The sequence below is a fragment of the Salminus brasiliensis genome, chromosome 1, assembly GCF_030463535.1.
Source record: "Salminus brasiliensis chromosome 1, fSalBra1.hap2, whole genome shotgun sequence".
NCBI classification, from domain to species: Eukaryota; Metazoa; Chordata; class Actinopteri; order Characiformes; family Bryconidae; genus Salminus; species Salminus brasiliensis.
Genome location: NC_132878.1, coordinates 5,955,374 through 5,968,396, shown reverse-complemented (window position 1 = coordinate 5,968,396; position 13,023 = coordinate 5,955,374). Strand labels below are relative to the sequence as shown.

Sequence of the window (13,023 nt, the reverse complement as noted above, 5' to 3'; positions counted from 1 at the left end):
CATATAGTTTACAGACAATATATAATATACAGTATACAGAGAACAATAGTATACACAGTATATTCTGACTTTACGAGGACATTTCTATACTAACTATGTAAAACAAGCTATAACAAATGAACACAGATACAGTGTGTGCAGAATTATTAGGCAAGTTGTATTTGAGAGGATTCTTTTCATTATTGGACAACAACTATGTTCTCAATCAACCCAAAAGACTCATAAATATCAAAGCTTAATATTTTTGGAAGTTGGAGTGGGTTTTTTTTAGATTTGGAGGATATCTGTCTGTGCAGGTAACTATTACTGTGCAGAATTATTAGGCAACTTAATAAAAAACAAATATATACCTCACATATCTCACCTGTTTATTTTCACCAGGTAAACCAATATAACACAATATTTCTGACATTCAAAAACAAAAACAAAAACAAATCAGTGACCAATACAGCCACCTTTCTTTACCATGACACTCAAAAGCCTTCCATCCATAGATTCTGTCAGTTGCTTGATCTGTTTACGATCAGCATTGCGTGCAGTAGACACCACAGCCTCCCAGACACTGTTCAGAGAGGTGTACTGTTTTCCCTCCCTATAGATCTCACATTTTATGAGGGACCACAGGTTCTCTATGGGGTTCAGATCAGGGGAACAAGGGGGTCATGTCATCACCCTTACTGGCCAGCCCCGCTGTGGAGTATTTGGATGCATGTGATGGAGCATTGTCCTGCACGAAAATCATGTTTTTCTTGAACGATGCCGACTTCTTTCTGTACCACTGCTTGAAGAAGGGGTCTTCCAGAAACTGGCAGTAGGTCTGGGAGTTGAGCTTCACTCCATCCTCAACCCGAAAAGGTCCCACAAGTTCATCTTTGATGATACCAGCCCATACCAGTACCCCACCTCCACCTTGCTGGCGTCTGAGTCGGAGTGGAGCTCTCTGCCCTTTACTGATCCAGCCTCGGGCCCATCCATCTGGCCCATCAAGAGTCACTCGCATTTCATCAGTCCATAAAACCTTAGAAAAATCAGTCTTAAGATATTTCTTGGCCCAGTCTTGACGTTTTATCTGATATTTCTTGTTCAAAGCTGGTCGTTTTTCAGCCTTCCTTACTTTGGCCATGTCCCTGAGTATCGCACACCTTGTGCTTTTTGATGCTCCAGTAACGTTGAAGCTCTAAAATATGGCAAAACTGGTGGCAAATGGCATCTTGGCAGCTTCACGCTTGATTTTCCTCAATTCATGGGCAGTTACTTTGCGCCTTTTATTTGTAAACACGTTTCTTGCGACCCCGTTGGCTATTTGACATGAAACGCTTGATTGTTCGGTGATCACGCTTCAAAAGTTTGGCTGCTGCATCCCTCTGCAAGACATCTCACAATTTCTGACTTTTCAGAGTCCGTCAAATCTCTCTTCGGACCCATTTTGCCAAAGGAAAGGAAGTTGCCTAATAATTAAGCACACCTTATATAGGGTGTTGATGTCATTAGACCACACCCCTTCTCATTACAGAGATGCACATCAACTGATTTACTTGATTGGTAGTTGGCTTTCAAGCCTATAGAGCTTTGAGTAGGACGACATGTATAAAAAGGATGATGTGATCAAAATACTCATTTGCCTAATAATTCTGCACACAGTGTATAAATGAACCCAATTTCTATTTATTTGTCACTAAAATATAAACACAATAACTGTGCTGGGCTCTTTATTTTGAAATTCGAAGTCTGGGAGACTAAAGAGGGGCTAGCAGCTCCTCTCTTCTCGCTTCTTATATGAGAAGCTTAATAACTCGCTGATAATTAATGACAGGTGGAGGGCAGGTGCTGGTTAGATAGGGTTTGCTATGATATGTGTATGATGTCTGTAGGTTACTCTGATCCTGAGTTATGAAGCCTGGATCAGGTTCTGTGAATGGATCAGTCCTTATCAGACTAATTATCCAATACACGATCCAGCTAATTTTGTTAGTATCTGGACCGATATCTAATTCTAGTATCGGATCGGTGTGTCTCTACATTCAACATTTGAAACATTTTTCAAGTTTCAGATAATCCAGGTAATTTAAGCACAAGCTACAGACAACATGAGTAAACACATAATGTAGCCTTTAAAGGCACGGTGTGCGATTTCAATTCAATGCAATGCAATTTGTGTTCCTCATGGTTTGAACAGTGTTGGAGCAAAGTGGCTCGGGCCAAGAAACACGACACCTTTCCAGCCAATCAGCAGCAGGGAGCAGGGTGTATGATTACTGGGTCTGTAGGTTACTCAGATTTATGAAGCCTAGAATACCGTCAGGTTCTATGAATGGATCGGTCCCAATCAGACTAATTATCCGATACCCGATCCAGCTAATTTTGTTAGCATCTTGACCGATATCTGATCCTAGTATCGGATCGGTGTATCCCTACTGTCAGCATTTGTAGGCCTTTCCACCATCCAAACGCCTTACCAGTGTTTACATGTGTTTTCGACCCTGCCCCTTTGCTTATTCTGTCTTGTACACAAGCATGAACGCTCCCTGCTGCTGATTGGCTGGAAAGGTGTCGTGTTTCTTGGCCCGAGCCACTATGCTCCAACACTGGAGCAAAGTGAAAACAGGCCAGCGAGCTAGTGAACCATGAGGAACAAAAATTGCATTGCATTGCATTGCATTGAATTGAAATCGCATACCGTGCCTTTAAAAGCTGCATTATGTGTCTACTCATGTTGTCTGTAGCTCGTGCTTAAATTACCAGGATCATCAGAAACTTTCAAAAGTTTGGAAAGGGGTCAAATACTCCTTTACGGTAAAAAAAAAAAAAAAGCAGGTCAGCCCGCAATTCCCGGTCCACACGCACATCTGGATTTATTTTCAGGTGTTAAGACCTATCTTCAGATGTGTCGAGCCTCTAATCACCACTCTTATTTCCGTCTGTCCACAGCCCGTCTAGTCGTGGCTGAACTGAAGTGGAGCGATGAGCAGCACTCAGGAGGTCCCGAACCACAGCCGGGAAAAGGGGGACGGGGCCGCTCCCCCCACAGAGACGAACCCCACCCAGACGGCCCCCACCACCTCTCCCACAGCTACGGCTGCCTCGGTGAAGGCCGAGCCTCGGCCCGCAGCCAGCAGCCCACCCAGCAACGGCAAAGCCAGCGAGGCCAACCTGCCGGCCGAGATCTGTGTGGTCATCGGTGGCTCTCGCAACTCACAGGCGCAAGGTGACTCCCTGCTGAACAGCTACGGTGGACGTATGGCTAGTTTTATTTGTATTACTTCCTTCAGTAGTTCCACAGGGACTAGCTGTGCAGCAATTGCATTAATCAGTACGAGTGTCCACAAACGCTTGGACATATGTAGTGTATATTCAGTAGGTGGCAGAAAGGCACTGATGGTGTGTACAGGTGATGGCGCAAATGAACTGAAATCAGCTGTGAATGTATTAAACCATCCAGCTTAATCTATATTCAGTTACAGAGTGCCTTTATTAATGTTATCTTTCCAAGTGGCATTAAAGTGTACAAAAAGAACATTGTCTGCTAATTACGTGCGAATTATCTTTATTGCTGTCAATTGTGTACATTTGTTATCTAACCACCGATTGAAATAGCAAAGCTTTCAACATTTGTAGACCTTCCCACCATCCAAACGCATTCACCATTGTTTACATGCGTTTTCGACCCTGCCCCTTCGCTTCCTCTGGACTGTTTTCCAGCCCGCAAACAAACCGGACAGCTGGCATTGAATTGAAATCGCATACTGTGTTTACTCATGTTGTGGGCAAAACAGCTACAAATATACAATGCTAATTTTATATTATAGCCTTGTTAAATTATATAATCAAATTTTATATAATAGACTTGTTAAAGTTGGAGCAAAGTAATAAAAAAATATATGTCCTGTGAAAGACTAGAAAATAAAAAAGTAATGTCTGGTACTACAAAAATTTACTAGAAGAAAATTACTAGAAAGGAAAGTACTGTAGCAGTACAGTAGTAATGTATTACTAGAGAAAATAATGCATTTTAATTGATTAATTGGATATTCTTTAAAATCAGTTATTACTCTAACTCTAAATGTTCAGATTACTTGAGTAAGCCATCCTCAGTTTATTACGCTGCTGTGCTGAAAATCCTCAATTGTGTTTGTGTTCATACAGGCTCCTACATCTGTGGAATATGTGGGAAGAAGTACAAGTACTACAACTGCTTTCAGACTCACGTCCGCGCCCACAGAGGTACAGTCAGCAACAGCAACACTGTAGAAACTACCTAACCCTAGCAACCACTAACCAGCACCATATCAACCACTTTATAGACCATAGCAACCACCAGGTATAGCAAAGCAAACTGTCTAGCACCCAAGCATTACTGTAGGAACTATCTAGCCCTAGCAACCACTAACCAACATCATAGCCACCACCTTATAGCCCATAGAAACCACCTAATGTGAAATACATTGGAAAGAAACACGGGGGGAGAAAAGCAACGATTAACCAACACCATAGCAACCACCAGGTACAGCAAACCAAACTGTCTAGCAATCAAGCATCACTGTAGAAACTACCTAGCCTTAGCAACCACTAACCAACACCATAGCAACCACCTTATAGACCATAGAAACCACCTCATGTGAAATACATGGGAAAGAAACACAGGGGGGTAGACAGGCAACCATTATCCAACACCATAGCAACCATCAGGTATAGTATAGCAAACTGTCAAGCAACCAAGCATCTCCGTAGGAACTACCTAACCTTAACAACACCATTACAACACATTGTTATGGGCTTGTTTTTGATTCGCTTTGTCTGTTTCGCATTTAACGATGATGATGCTGTCATTGGGAGCCGCAGAGGTGTTGCCGTTGTTACTCCTGTGTGTTTGAACAGTTCAGGCTAAAGATGAGAAGATCAGTCCGAATCGTAGCACAGAGGAGGAAATAAAAGGAGGGGGGATGCTGTGATAAACTTACATCAATCAGTATCAACAAAAGAGTTGAAGGTAATGAAAGAAAAATGACCAGACAGGAAAAAAAACCCAGAAATCAGCACTTCCGAAGACTGCAGGATGAAACCGCTCCAAAAACATAAGGGCTGTGGGGAAGATTGCTAAGATGGGCCAGACAAGTTCTGAAAGTAAAGTTTCATGGACCGATTACACAAAGATAATCCCTCCTCAAAGTGTCCTGTCATGACTGAAGCATGCGTAGCTGGATCTGGAACCACTTCCCTTTAACTTTTATCCTCTGATTTTATTTTACACTTAATTCAAAGCGTCTGGCCTGAAACGACACACGGCATTCATTTCTTTATCTGCACATCCCTCTGTACAAACCCTTCCATCTTAGCTGGAAGCCGCGAGCGCCTCGCACTCGCTACACTCGTACAGAGGCCGCTGTGTGTGACGGGTCCCTGTTTTTAAACTGAAGATGAACTCCTCCTTTTCTGTTCTCCTGTACAGAGACGGAGGGCACGCCGTCCGGAGAGGGGGCCTCTCACATCCTGAACAGTGAGTACTGCACAGATTTGTTTAATTTGTACTTGGCAACACCATAGCAACCACCTGGACTAAAATAGCAGCTGCCTAGCAACACTGCAAGAACCACCTGGCAACTGCGTAGCAACACTATAGGAACCACTAGGTAATACTGTAAGAACCACATAGCAACTGCCTAGCAATACTAAAAGAATACTAAAGAAACCATTAAGCAACACTATAGGAAACCCTTAGCAAACCCCTAGCATTTGGACCACCAAGAAACCCCTAGCAACACTAAAGCAACCACCTAGCAACTGCATAGCAACATTACAGGAACCACTAAGTAATACTATAAGCCAAACCCATAGCAACCGCCTAGCGACACTGTTGGAGTCACCTGGAATACTGTAGCCACTCCCTAGCAACCGTCTAGCAACACTATAGCAAGCTTCCTAACAATCCCATAGCAACACTATAGAAACCACCAAGCAATGCTCTATAGGAAACCCCTAGCCCCAATTTGGACTTTTTAGCTATACTAAAGCAACCACCCAGAATACCATAGCAACCACTTAGCCACACTATAGGAACCACTTGGGACACCACAGCAACCACCTAGCAAACCTATTCCAACCACCTAGCAACACTGTAGGAGACACCAAGCAACACTAAAGCAACCACACAGAATACCATAGCAACCACTTAGCCACACCAAAGGAACCACCAGGGACACCACTGCAACCACCTAGAAACACTATAGGAACCACCTAGCAAACCCATTCCAACCACCTAGCAACACTATAGGAACCACCTAGCAAACCCATTCCAACCACCTAGCAACACTGTAGGAGACTCCAAGCAACACTAATGCAACCACCCAAAATACCATAGCAACCACTTGCACATCTGGGACATCATGTCTTGTTCCATCCACCAACGCCAATGTCACCTGTCCAGCAGCTGACTGAAGCTTTAATCCGGGTCTGGGAGGAAATCCCTCATGGGAACATCAGGAGCATGCCCAGGTGTTATAGGGAGGTCATCCAGGCACGTAGAGGCCTCATTTCAACCTCTCTTGAGGAATTTCCACTCAAGTTGGATCAGCCTGAAATTTGATTTTGGAGTATGACTCCAAATGTATGGCAAATCCAGACCTCCATGGGATAATCATTTTTATTAACATTTGATCATTTTTGTGTTATTTTGTTCTCAATGCATTCCGCTATGTCATGAATTAAGTTTTTTTACTGGAATATTTCATTCATTGAGATCCAGGATGTGTTCCCTTTATTTATTTTTTTGAGCAGTGTATATTAACACATTCAAACTCATCAACCTTTGGCAGATGATCATATTTAGCATCCAAAACCAATCAGCAAACGTTTTGTTTCCATCTAAAAATAGATCCATGAAACCGCTATGAAAGCTAAGCAGTGCAAGTGGCAATCATAGGGGTCCAAGCACTGTGCGCCATTATAGACACCACCAAGCAACGCTCTATAGGAAACCCCTAGCCCCCATTTGGACTATACTAGAGCAACCACCCAGAATACCATAGCAACCACTTACCCATACCATAGGAATCACCAGGGACACCACAACAACCACCTAGAAACACTATAGGAACCACCTAGCAAACCCATTCCAACCACCAAGCAACACTAAAGCAACCACCCAAAATACCATAGCAACCACTTGCACATCTGGGACATCATGTCTCATTCCATCCACCAACGCCAATGTCACCTGTCCAGCAGTTGACTGAAGCATTAATCGGGTCTGGGTGGAGATTCCTTAGGAGAACATCAGGAGCGTGCCCAGGTGTTGTAGGGAGGTCACCCAGGCACGCAGCGGCCTCATTTTAACCCCTCTTGAGAAATTTCCACTCAAGTTGGATCCACCTTTGGCAGATGATCATTTTTAGCATCCAAATCCAATCAGCAAACGTTTTGTTTCCATCTAAAAATAGACCCATGAAACCACTATGAAAGCTAAGCAGTGCAAGTGGCAATCGTAGGGGTCCAAGCACTGTGCGCCATTATGAAACCATTATGGAAAGACAGGCAGTGTTTTTTAAATGGTCTAAACTAGTGCTGCACTGATACTGTATCAGTAATAGAGAACACTGATACCATAAATCTTACTGATGCCCTACTTTTTTTTTTCTTTTCTTTTTTCAGTCTTTGTTCTGAAACTAAACGTTTAAACAACCATTCAAATCCAGTCATAAATAGCTATTACCATTAAACTGATTTTTAATGAACTTTTAGCACTTTTGGTACTTTTTTGTGGCTCTAACACCCAAAGGTGGAGTTTCAGCAGCTTGTTTAAAGGCCAGACACTAAAGTTTAGTAGCTTTTTACACGTCGTGAACCTGAATGTGAAATTTGCTGCAGAAGTACTTTCTGTTTCTAAACTGGTGTTTTGGGTTTTTTATGGCTCTGAAATAAATGTGAATTTAAACACCAGTTAAAAGCTGTTTGCTGAAACTTAGCAAGATTCTGCTTCCCTGCCTGTACGTGTTTCTGCATTGTGGCCATTTTTATTATTTTATAGTTCTGTTATTATTTTTTTTATTATTATTATTATTTTATGGGAACTTTCAAATGTGCAGTTCCTCAACCAGTAAACACAGTTCTTTCAGGCTAGTTGTATCTTATTTAGGATCAGATATATAAAAAAAAAAAAAAAACATATTGGAAAGCTATAAATATCAGGATTTAGAGCCGAGTATCAAGTATTTAAGCCAGAGCTGGTATCGTTACTCCGTATCGGCAGATACTCGAAAATCTGGTATCGGTATCAGAAAGGAAAAGGTGGTATCGGTGCATCCCTAGTCTAAACCTCTGTCTCCTCTGTTCCAACTTGCCAAATCCTAGAAAATCAGAGCGTCATGATGTGAAGTTTTTTTTTTGGTTTGTCGACCTTGCTACTTCGACCCTCATAGCGTGTCCTGAACCTTCTGGATGTTGTTGTCTCTGTTTGAAATCAGATTCTTTCCGCTACACGTGCGACATATGTGGGAAAAAGTACAAGTACTACAGCTGCTTCCAAGAACACCGGGACCTGCATGCCGTGGACGGTGAGTAATGTGCTCACATGTCTTCTCCTCTTCTATAACATGAGACGGTTTCTCAGACTGCTATGCGAAACCCTGCAGATGCCTCAGTTCCCGTCCCACCCCCTCCGCTTAAGAAGTGGTTTTAGCTGTAGGCAGCAAACGCCCAGCACATGTGGGTCTTTCTGCAGACCCCGGTGAAGCTGCTCGAGAGGGCGGCAAGAGTGTGTAAGGCTGCACCATGGCCAAGGTGCAGTGGGGTGAAGGGGGGGGGGGTCTTTTAAAGAATGTAATGTAGAGGATGGTTTGGATTTGTTTATATATATATATATATATATATATATATATATATATATATATATATATATATATGATATTATTTTTTTTATATATTTATATTATTATTATTATTTTATATATATGTATGTTTTTCATATCTTATAACATAAGGCACAGTTATTATGTTTTAATAGTATAAAAATATATATGTATGTATGTATATATATATAATTTATTTTATTTTTGTATTTTATTTTTATTTATACATTTAATATATAATCAATGTGAGCACAGCAGTAAATTGTCTGAATTTCAAGGTCTTGCTTTATTTCCTAGCAGTTGTGGGTACGGCTGCAAGCTTAGCTGCTGATCTACAGGCTAATACTTAGACATAGAGGGTGATGAGAGTTAATGACACATATAATAAGCTAGTAAAGGGCTGTAAATACGAACGCTGTGTTTAATACATAAGCACAAGCCAGCAGTAGTGTGATTGGTAGATGACTGAATGTTTAATAATGAGGCTAAGAACAGAATGGGTGGCTACTGTAGTGGAGAACACCCTCACTCTATGTGCAAAAGCCTAGGGTTCGATTGCCCATCCTGAGGGAGGGAGGGGGTGGTCGCCAACTAAATATTAGGGGTAGGAATCTCTTGGCGTCTCTCAATTCAGAGAGCTGCGATGCAACGATACAACTGACAATCTTATTTTTTTTATACAGATTTTATCTTTATCTTATAATAATAAAGCATTTTACATGTTGGAATTTTGCCCAGTTCAGCATTATCAGTCACAAACAACATCTTCCTTAGTGATCTATCATTCCTCTGCCACACTCTTTAACAGCTCAGCCATATCTGCACCTGTGTGGCTCTCCTCCACTTCACATTTACATTTACAGCATTTAGCAGAAGCTCTTCCCCAGAGCGACTTACAAAAGAGCTTCACTGTTCACTCAGAAAATACCTTTAGCTAGTTTGTATCGGCTAGACTCCAGAAGACCCCTCAAATCTTAGACTCCACTAAATACAGAAGTCAGTCTGGAGACCCTAATGCTCTACATACTACACTCTGCCTAAGTCCTCTCAGAAGAGGAGGGTCTTCAGTCTGGGTTTGAGGACAGCGAGCGTTGGACTCTGCTGTTCGGTCACCCAGGGGAAGCTTGTTCCACCACTTCGGTGCAGGACAGAAAAAAGTCTGGACACTCGTCTTCCATGGATCTTAAAGGATGGCGGGTCGAGCCGAGCCGTACTTGAAGCTTGATGGGCTCTTGGTGCAGATCAGGGTTTTGACCATTACCATCAAGTACGGAGGGGATGGCTGGTCCAGTCTTGGCTTTGTAGGCCAGAGTCAGGGTGAATCTGATGACCTGGGCAGCAGCTACAGGAAGCTACAGTGAAGGAAGAACCCAGCAGCAGAGGAGAGACAGGGTGCTATTCAACACTAGGTGGAACAGACCTGACTGTTGTGAAATGAAATGTACAGAAGCACAGTTGTTTGGTTTGGGTTTTTTAGGGGTTTTTTTGTCGCTGTGCTGAACTTGGCTCCACCTGCTTAATTTGCAATAAGAAATTAAAAGGAATATGTTGAGTTTTAAAAAAAATTGGGGGTTGATAGAGAGAAACGACTGCATTTATCACCTGTTTCTTATCTGTAGATCCCTATGATCATGTGATTCCTGTGGAGGAACCTGTGAAGGAAGAGATCGAGCCGCTTCAGAAAATAGGACCAAGTAAGTGAAAGCCTGGAAACATCTGCTGCTGAGGAGGATGAGGAGGAGGATGATTTGTTAAACTGATGAAGCCTTGGTGTTATTTAGTGTAAAAACGTCTAAATAATCGTGTCTGGAGCTGTGATTGGCCAGAATGCTCCCAGCACACAGTACCAGAAACCTCTCGGAAAATTGGTTGGAAGCTCATTTGCATATTACAGCTTTCTGAAATGCTGGGATTGTGATGCTTTTACTGTTATTTAGGTAGTAAAACGTGTATTGCTGCTGTCCAATGAAAAACCTGCATCTCCATTTTTTTGGGGGGTGGGGGGGCTGTTTTTACTTTTCTCCATCTTTTGAACCCTGCAGTCACCCTGTATCCTGTGTTAATAATTCTGGATGAATGGACCAATAGAAATGCTCCGAATTTACTTACATTGACTTCTATTGAAAGTTTAGAAGTTTTTGTAGGGGGTTGTTTTGTGTTTTTTCGTGTCCTGTAACGTTGCCATTTTGGAGATACATGTTTTTGTTTGTTTTTTTAATTCGGATAGTGACAATATCAGGTATGCCTGACGTGTGTGTGTGTGTGTGTGTGTGTGTGTTGTGCTTTCTGCAGAAACTGGGAGCTACACGTGTGAATTCTGTGGAAAACAGTACAAATACTTCAACCCCTATCAGGAGCATGTGGCTCTGCACACTCCAATGAGTAAGATTTAAGTTTTTTTCTTTTACAGATTTCACTGCTAAGAGTATTGAACTGCATACAGTAGATGGAAGCGTGGCACTTCTTATTGGTGTTGCCAAAAATACAGAGATTATTGTACGTTGTGTTGTAAGTTTTAGATGTTCCTGGTAAATTCTCCGTAATGCCTTCATAAGAGCTAAATCTGGATTTTAGGGAATTTACCTGGAAACTTGCTTCATTTGGCAGGAATACCCTCTCCCATTACTATCCTCCCCGACGCACGTGAGTTAACCTTCAGAAGACTGGAGTTATTACTGTCCTTTTTTTTTTTTTTGAACATATCATTTCTACAGTTTACTTTCTCATGGTGCTGCGCAATGAATTATTATTAACCTGCATCCAGTTCACATTCTGTATCAACAGGTTCCAGTCTGCTCCTCTTTTCTCTTCACACAACAATAATCTAAGATCTAATAATCTTCAGATCATCATAAAACAGCTCCGCGTCGGCTACTGACAAACACAGCACAGCCATCTCTTGGGTCAAATGGTTCTTTGAGCAATACCATAGGAGAACCATGTTTGGTTCCCTAAAGCCATGGAAGAACCGTTTGTTTTTGAAGGTTCTTCATACTCCCTGAGAAAAGACCACCCGTCCGTGCAGTGAACACCCTAAGACACACAGTAATATAGTGAGCACATGTGCCCAGAGTGGTGCACAGTCATTGCAGCGGTGCCCAGAGAGCGGAGAGGGCTAAGGGCCTTGCTCAAGGGCCCAGCAGTGGCAGCTTGCCAAGCTTGGGTATTGAACCCACAACATGATTCTTTATAAAACCTAAATGCATAAATGATACATAAATCCAACTTTTGTCATTTTTGACAGTGCAAAGAAATTATTATTAATAATAATAATAATAATAATAATAGTAATATTAAAGTAAAGCAATTGATAGGCGTTTATGGGGAAATGTTAGCGTTATTAATATTTGAGATATCACAACCACTATCATACCATTATTTTGGGGGGGGGAAGTATTTTTTTAACAATTAACCAAAAAAAATCACAAAGAGGTGTTTTTTTTTTTTGTTTGTTTATTTTTTTGCTTGTTTTCCCGCACCCCCACCATTTGCCGGACATGGGTTTCTGTTGGGCCTCTTTAATTAAACAGCAGCATTAGCCAAAATGTGTTTGGCAAACAGCACACAGTCAGTATTCTTTATTAGCATGAGTTATTCTAATTCATTAGTGGGTGCGACTTCTAGCAGGTGAATGCATTTATTAGAAGGGGTGTCCACAAACATTTGGACATGTAGTGCATGTGCTTCATGTCCAAGCAAAATCGCCAGACCTCAGTCTGGATCTGAATGGACAGGAACCTGCTGAGACTGCAATTCTCACTTAACAGGACTGATGCTTGACCAAGTAGTAGAAAATGAACAATACATGCAACTAGTATATACTATTTTATATATATATTATATATATATATATATATATATATATTACGACCCCTTTGTTACAAGTTTAAAACAATCCATAAAAATAAAAAAAGAACAGGGCTTCACTGAGTTCAGTCCCCATTGTACATTCACTCCCCCCCCTTTTTTTTTTTTTTGGTCTCCTCATTTGTCTTCTACTCCTTTAACGAAGACTTTAGCCAGGGAGTCTGACATGCAGAGCTATTTAAAGTACAGCGCGTCCATAGAAGTGGGTCAGAGAGATTGCATTGTTGCTGAAGGACTCTAATTCTGATTAGCTGTGAATTAGCCGATGTATATTTAACGCAATGACAGAAATCTGACACACAACGATTTTTTTTCT

The 13,023-nt window shown here is 41.7% G+C and overlaps 1 protein-coding gene across 4 annotated transcripts in view; it reads left to right on the top strand.

Annotated features, from left to right (window-relative positions):
* znf618 (zinc finger protein 618) overlaps positions 1 to 13,023 on the top strand; it is a 58,681-nt gene that overhangs the window by 30,724 nt on the left and 14,934 nt on the right. For 2 of the 4 annotated variants that reach the window (XM_072693782.1, XM_072693542.1), the window contains exons 2-8: positions 2,929 to 3,205; positions 4,144 to 4,221; positions 5,447 to 5,494; positions 8,457 to 8,546; positions 10,460 to 10,534; positions 11,133 to 11,222; positions 11,415 to 11,483. In XM_072693782.1, coding sequence (XP_072549883.1) covers positions 2,962 to 3,205; positions 4,144 to 4,221; positions 5,447 to 5,494; positions 8,457 to 8,546; positions 10,460 to 10,534; positions 11,133 to 11,222; positions 11,415 to 11,483 — 694 coding nt within the window. In that variant the 5' untranslated portion in view covers positions 2,929 to 2,961. The remainder of the gene's footprint in view (positions 1 to 2,928; positions 3,206 to 4,143; positions 4,222 to 5,446; positions 5,495 to 8,456; positions 8,547 to 10,459; positions 10,535 to 11,132; positions 11,223 to 11,414; positions 11,484 to 13,023) is intronic. The other 2 variants (XM_072693622.1, XM_072693704.1) reach the window with 2 other exon arrangements.